The 7,710-nt window shown below is 52.4% G+C and overlaps 1 protein-coding gene across 1 annotated transcript in view; it reads right to left on the minus strand.

Annotated features, from left to right (window-relative positions):
* The window catches only part of TNFAIP8L3 (TNF alpha induced protein 8 like 3), a 36,438-nt gene extending 30,261 nt beyond the window's left edge, over window positions 1-6,177 (minus strand). Inside the window, exon 1 of the mRNA XM_032418076.1 lies at window positions 6,015-6,177. Coding sequence (XP_032273967.1) covers window positions 6,015-6,066 — 52 coding nt within the window. The 5' untranslated portion in view covers window positions 6,067-6,177. The remainder of the gene's footprint in view (window positions 1-6,014) is intronic.
* Window positions 6,178-7,710: the final 1,533 nt, after the last annotated feature.

Consider the following 7,710-nt stretch of genomic DNA (forward strand, 5'->3'; position numbering starts at 1 on the left):
TATTTTTTAGCAATAAAGTATTATTTTTTAAAATTTTTCTGAGGGGGGGATAGGACAAAGAAAAAATCTTAAGCAGGCTTCACACCCAACGCAGAGCCCCACATGGGGCTCCATCTCACCACCCTTAGATCATGACCTGAGCTGAAATCAAGAGTCGGACACTTAACTGACTGAGGCACCCAGGCGCCCCGGCAATAAAGTATTTTTAAATTAAGGTATGTAAATTGTTTTTTAAAGATATCATGCAATTGCACACTTAAGAGGCTATGACACAGTGTAAATGTAATTTTCATATGCATTGGGGAACCTAAAAATTCATTGGACTACCTTTATTACAATATTTGCTTTATTGCAGTGGTATGGAACTGAACCTGCAATATCTCTGAGCTATGCCTGTATTCACTTATCCATGCAGGCATGCATCCAGCCAGCCAGCCAGCCAGCCAGAAACCTACTAGTGTGTTCAGGATCCATCGTGTTGGTGGGAGGTGATACAGGTGAAAATGACCCAATCCTTGCCCTTAGGGAGCTAACAATCCAGTACAAGAGATGAGATATGTACAAGAATAACCATAAAGCACACAATGGAAAGTGGCTGTTATTAAGACAACAGAGATTTGGCCGGGGTATAGTCCCAGGGCCAGGGGGTCAGGAGTCTTCATGCACTGGTGTAAGGCTGTGGCCATCAGTGTATGTGTCCTATCTCTCCATCTGATCTTAAGCCCTGGAAGACAGAATGGACGGTGTCCTTACCTATCTGCCTTCCCCATACTTTTCCAACACAGGGTCCCAGACAGTAAAAGAAATCTTAAAACACTGAAGCAAAACAAAATACTGAAGGAGAGCTTTGGCAGTTCCACCGTATAGGAAAGGTTTCTGGCTGTCTGGTCTTTCAGTGCAGAGTTCCCACGAGGCTCCTCACGATGCACATTCATTTATTACGCCCATAAAATCTCAGGAACATGAAAGCACAAGACAAGGTCCTGACCCCTTAAAGCAGTCACAGGACACTGTGTGGACAAGGCAGAGGCCCCTGAAAACGTCCACAAAGAGGAACAAGACACGGGACAGTGACTAACAGGCAAGTGATACCTCATCCCCAGATGGTCTCCGTCCCAGGTTGGCCAGTCCATCAATTGTCAATCTTTCAGTCAACAAAGGTTATTCAACAGTCTCCATGAGGAATCTAACAATGAGAATCAACCAGCTACAGAACCTCACAGTCCCCTGAAGCCAGTGCCCTAACATGGCTTATTTTTACAGGAGAAAACGCCTTTAAGCAAAACATCACCACTAAGTGCCTGATGGAAAGAAGGGGGGGCTGGGAAGCCTGGGTGGGGGAGTCCACCTCCTGCATTTCCCTGCTCTCACCCCAACTCAACACGCCACTCTCCTTTCACTCTCCCTCTCCTTGCACTGCTTTTATACAGTCTGTCAGCAACTTCTGTTGTTTGCTTCTCTGAAATGGCACTTGCATCCTTCCTCTTCTGCCTCGCCTTAGCGTTACCACTTGCTCCGATACCGCGGCCACCCGTGGTCGCCGAGGCTCCAAGCTGGGCAGTCCCACACTCCGTGTCTGTCAGATGTGGCTCCTGCAAACCCAGCTCTCGGTCAGTCCTGTCTCTGCACAACAATCAGCTCAACAGGGGCTCCTCTGGCATCTCAGGACCAGTCACTAAGACCCTCTTCTATGTGGGCCTCCCTCCACTCCTGTAACTTTATTTCCCAGTACTCCCTAGTATATGCCCTCCACGCCAGTAACCCCCTTGCTTATTTGTGCCTTTGCTCAAGTGGTGTCTGACTTCTGGAACACCTTTCCTCTTCTTGGCCACCTATTGAATCCTACCCACTTGAATCCTACCTCCCTAATCTACCTTGCCACTTTGTTCACACAAACCAAGCTTAGGACCTAGGCGATGGGAGAGATGGCAAAGGCAGGGTTAGGGGCCTGCTTTTTTTCCCATTTCTTTTACTGTTTTGAAGCTCCCCTACCACATCTCGACTCCATTGCATGGAAATGCTTTTCTGTAGCACTTGCCCAGCTGTGAAGCCCCACCAGCTTGAATGCCCTGGACCATCTAGCTGTGGGTGGAAGGAGCTTGTTTGCCCTCAGCTGGGTAGACTATCTTTGTCTTACAAGCCAAAAAGGGAAAAAGCTGACACTGCTAATGTTTACTCACTTGTTGCTTCTTAGGAAAGACTCTTAATCACTGTCAAGTTAATATACCAAGTGCTAGGATTTCTGAGAGATGGATGGTGGGTTTGCCAAACGATAGACTGCCAAGTTGGGTCTCTGGAATGAATCCAGTGTTCCATAAACCCTGCCTCTTTCCTAATCATAGAAAGAACCCAAAATGACAGAAAGGCAGAGTAGAGTTTCAGGCAGCAGAATGACATAGAAGCATCATCCTATGCTTCCGGAAAAACAGAAAATGCAGCTCGAGACAAATTTCATCTCCCCCCTTCACCTTCATATGCAGAGGGTTGCGTTGCTTGATGAGTGCACTGCAGGCACTGGGGAGATCTTCGGAAAAGTCTCTTGAAAGGGGTACAGTAAAGAGTAGGTGGTCCTCGGAGACTTTCTCACTCTTCTGCCAATTTGTAACTGGGAAGGTGACTGAGATGGGTAAAAATGGAAGGGGAATGATGAGGACTTCCTGGGCCTACTGCTACCTTGAAGGAAAATGGTTCACTGGTTGGGAAGGGTTACCTCCTCTTCTTTTATTTGAAATGGCATGAAAGTGGCTATCTCCAAGTTAGCCGGTGGGTTGGATAAGGGGTTCTCTGCTTTGTACAACTTTACCTAGAGCTAAAGGAAAAGGGGTGTGAAAGTAGTAGTTTTGAATGTCCTCATCTTCATGCCTTGAGCTGGCAGATGAGGAGGATAAGAAGAGGTAAAGATAACCTCCCCCAAACCAACAAACAAACACACATACAAACACACCTGCGTGCACACCCACACACCCACACACATACCCCAGAGAGAATGAGAGAATGAAAAAGAGAAAATTCAAAACAAACCTGCTCAGGCAATTACATTAATATGATAATAATGACAATAATACTAATTGTGTTACACACGCCTACTGATTTACATTTTATAAAGCACTGGGGTATATTATCTAGCAGTATTCTTAAAACAAATAATCCAGTCAGGTGATAAACAACATAGCAGCTACCATGTACTGAATGATTACCGGGAACGCTTTTCATGTGGTGTTTTATTTAATCCTCACAACCTCCTTGTGGTACTAGTACTATCCCCATTTTACAGAGGGAGAAACAGGTTTGGAGAGGTTAAGTAACTTGCCCAACAGGTAGAGAATGAAACCTAGGTCTTTCTGATTCCAGAGTCCAGGCTCTTGACCTTAATAGGGTACATGTCATGGCAGGGCTTTTTTTTTTTTTTTTTTTTTTCCAAGTTCGAGAAGGGAAGGCCACTCAGGAGGATGCAGCCCTTACATCTCAACTCCCTAAGAGGTAGGTACACACAGACACACACACGATGAATACTCGAAGAGGTCCCACTTCTCTGTTGTCCCCAGTTACAAATGCATCCAGCTTGCACAGATACAGGTCCACAGATGAAGGCCTCATTCCTTATAGAGAGAAAGGTCAACCCCTAAGGATAACATACCTGTCATTTAACCTGTATCTGAAGTTGCAACAAGGGTTTCCATTTGACAGGATGCAGCTACAGCAAGGCAATGAATTAGCATCTAGTTCTGAAGCTTTGCCACGAAAAATAGTTTAAGACTGAGAATAATGAGATGGAATGCCATTTAGAAGAATGGCTTGTGATAGTCAATTAAATGTTCAGCTTGGGAGATTCATGCGCACACAGAAAAGAAGAAATGACTGTAGAAAACAGCAAGGTGCAAACACATGGTGACAGCTCACAGAGTTGGCTGCCCTATTCTTCACAGGACCCATCTGACCTCAGCGGTCAGTGCAGAGGCCTGACACAAATGGACATGCACACATCCGGGATACTCTGGGCTGGGCAGGCTTGGGGGAGAAGAAACAGGACCCTTGAGAACTCCTTCCCTCCCCTTTCACCCAAGTACCAACTCTTCTGGAGTATCTCCTCCCCCTTCTTCTCCTCCCTCCTCTTTCTCTAAGCTTCCTTCTCCTCTCCTTCAAACATCAACCTGCATAAGAGATCTGAGGGTGGGGTGGGGACAGCATGTTAGTTCCTGGGATTTTGAGACAGTAAAATGTCAAGGTCAGCAGCCCCCCCCCCCTCAACCACACCCCAGCTTTCCAGATACACTTTTTTTAAAAAAGATTTTATTTTTTGACAGAGAGAGAGAGACAGTGAGAAAGGGAACACAAGCAGGGGGAGTGGGAAAGAGAGAAGCAGCACCCCCCCCCCCAGCAGGGAGCCTAATGCGGGGCTAGGACCCTGGGATCATGACCTGAGCAGAAGGCAGACGCTTAACGACTGAGCCACCCAGGTGCCCCTCCAGGTATACTTAGATACACACACAAACACCCACTGGAACTTTAAAAAGATGTTAGGAGATCTGCAAGACCCCTATGAAACAAAATCTTGCTGCTTCCTAGCCACAGAAACATACAAGTAGGCAAAGGGCTCAGGTTAATTAGTTATCTCCACACCTACCTCACAAAGGAGGTGGCCCTTGCACACAAACGGGAATCCTCAACACAGGCGTCTTGGTAATGCCACCCTTCCTCTTGGCCAGCCTCATTTCTTCCCACCCACCCAAAAAGGTGTTGACCACAGCCGCCCTGCGAGAGGCTGAGGGGTACCGTATAGTAGATAGGGAATCCTATCCTTCAAGTAGACCTTGGCTACTCCCTGCTGTGAGACATGGGTAAGCCACTTAGCCTCTCTGGGCTTCTGTAAAATGGAACTAATAACCACCTGGCTAAATGCTGTGAAGATTAAGGGGAATCATCTATGTAGGGCCTTTGGCACAGTGCCTGGCGCTGTCCTGCCTGGTTCCTGAGCCCACGCCTGGGCTGATAGTGCCTCCTGGCACTTGGCCCCCACTCTCAGGATGCTGGTGTGACATAGGGAAGAGTGGGGACTAGTCTAGGACCTCGGGTCTGTACCAGGAGGGTCCCAGCCCTCAGGTCACATGTCTGCCGGCCGGCCGCGGCTAGCCTTCAGGGCCCCTAGGGTCCCGGGAGCCGGGGACAGGTGGGGAGGGCGATCAGGTCTCCGGTGTGTGGACCCGTGGGCGGCGGGTGGAGCCGGCCGGTGGCGGTGGGCAGAGCCCAGCCGTAAGTAGACCCAAGGCTGTGGGTGGCTTCCTCCTGTTGCTCAGTATCAGGAAGAGGCGGGGGAGGACATTCATTTTTTTCCAAAGTAAGCATCCACCCATTGCTTCGATAACTATCGATTGTGAAAAACCGGCGGCGCCTCTTAAAGGCGAAGCCCGGCTCCCGCGCCCCCTCCCCCCCGCCCCCGCGGCTGTGTTCCCGGACCCCTCCGCCGGGACCTCCTCTGCCTGTACCGGGCAGCGATGGACGAACCCCTCTGCACCGCCTCGGGGACCGCAGCCACTAGCTGTGGTTTGACCTCTGCCCGTCCACCCGCGGGTCCTTTCCTTCCCGGAGTCCCCTGTCACGACTTCGACCGGGTCACCTGTTCCGCAGCGTCCCTGGCGCCCGGGTTCGAGGACGGGGTCGGCGTTCGGAAAGTTATTTCAAAGGGCAGATGTGTTGCAACCCTCGCTGCAGCAAACTACAGGACGCGGATTTCCCGAACCCTTCCCCACCCCCACCCAGCCCGGGCGACCCGAGCCCGCTGCAGGACGCAGCTGCGCGGAGAGCCACCCGCAGATGCACCTCTTCTCCCTCCCGCGCGCCCAAGTGCAGTGGAAAGCCTCACAGCAAACTCACAACGCGGAGCAATCCCGGGTCCTGGCCTGGAAGGGCTCGGCCTCCCGCCCGGCAGCTCCGAGAAATACTCGCGATTTCCTGCCCCGGCCTCCCCTCCTCCCGGCCCCGGCCCTCCCGGCTGGGCTGCCGCGGCCCCTCGGTACCTGCCGCGGTCACGGGCTCGCCCTCACTCTGCTCGCCGGAATCCGAATCCATGCTGCGGGCTGCTGGCCGGACGTCCACAGCCGCCCGCCCGTCTGCGGGGCGCTCGGGGCCGGCGTCCGGGCTCCCGCTGCCGCGGCGTACTCGGTGCGGGCAGCCGGCGGCGGCAGCCCTGGCGGCACGGGCTGGGCAATGCGCGGCGGCGGCGGCCGGGGGGCGGCTCCGCAGAGGCGAGCGCCGCCCGCGCCCCGCTCCCCGCGCCCTGCCGGCCGATGCCTGAGAGCCAGGCGAGCGCGGGGTGGAGGGTGGGGGCGCGCGGGGAGAGAGCGGGGAGGGGGAGGGGGAGGTGCGAGCTGGGAGGAGCGGGAGCGTCCGGCCTCGCGGGCGCCAGACGGGGCTTAAATACCCCGGGGGCGGTGCCGCTCCTCCTACCCGCGCCCCGCGCCCGGCGCCCTGGAGTTGAGGCGCGCGGCGAGGTCCTGCCGGTCGGCGAGGCCGAGCGCGGTCTCTTGCGGATGGCCAAGTTGGGAGGATTTTGAGGCGAAATAGCGCCTCTACCCAAAAAGGAAAAAGAGAGGTTCCGTGTGGGAGTCCCGGGGCTGCCCGGGTTGGAGTCCGAGTCCACCGCTCGGGGACCTGGGACGAGAGACTCACTCTCCCTGAGGTGTTTCCTCACTTGGCAGATGGGGAAATGACAGTTGCCTTGTACCGGGAATGTTGTGGGGGAGGAAATAAGAATGCACGTGAGGAGCCGAGCGCAGGGCCTGGCACCTGGCGAGGAAGTGAACAGCACTCGGCAGGTACGCTCGCTCCGGCGGCGCTTCTTCCTCGCGTGGGCGGGGCGGGCGGGCGGGGCCGAGCAGGGAGCCGTCGCGCGCCGAGGACACGCCTTGCCCGCCGCGGCCGCGCCACTTCGCGCCCACCGACTCGGGCCAAGAATGGAATTTTCAACCTCGTCTTAACAAGGAGTGTGCAACATGCTCCAAAGCCCCTACCCTTTTACGTTCTAAAAAGAGGTATTTGTGAATTTACTTAGTAATTAAGAGACAAAACGAAGGGGGGAAACGTCCTGAGCAGGAGCAGTAAGGCCTCAGGAGATCAGGAGATTGTGGGTTAATTCTCAAGGATCCATGCAGTCTTACTGTCTCCCCGAATTATCAACTCCCAACACTTACGTAACTTCAGGCCAGCTTCTCTGTATATAAAGTGCCACAGAAAAAGCAAACTAACTATTGACGTGAGCAAAATGAAGTCAGGAGGAGAAAGTCCACTAAAAAGCGCCATTTAATTGTTTCCTATGTGCACTTGTTTAATCTGTACAGTGACCCAGTGAAGAGTTTGGGTTGAACTACGTGCAGATGCTTTTTTGGAGTTCAAAAATAGCTGGAAGTTGGCAATTTCATAGAATTCGACCTATATTGCTATCCCCATTTTATACATGTGGAAGCCGGATTTAGGGAGAGCAAATAATTTTCTTGTGGTCGCGCGTCCAGTAAGTGGGTGAGCTGGGACTTGAAATCAGGCTTATCTGATGTCCACACCTGCTCCTAACTGGTAGGGTATAGTGTCACAAGTCAGTTTGGCCTCTTGGCTACCTGAGGGCTGCCTCCTTCAGTGAAGGTATGGGTTTCACAGAGTACAAATATAGTTCCACTTTGCGTCCTCAGAAAACATTTTCTAGATGGCCAAACTCATGGG

The sequence above is a fragment of the Phoca vitulina genome, unplaced genomic scaffold, assembly GCF_004348235.1.
Source record: "Phoca vitulina isolate PV1807 unplaced genomic scaffold, GSC_HSeal_1.0 scaffold20, whole genome shotgun sequence".
Taxonomy (NCBI): domain Eukaryota; kingdom Metazoa; phylum Chordata; class Mammalia; order Carnivora; family Phocidae; genus Phoca; species Phoca vitulina.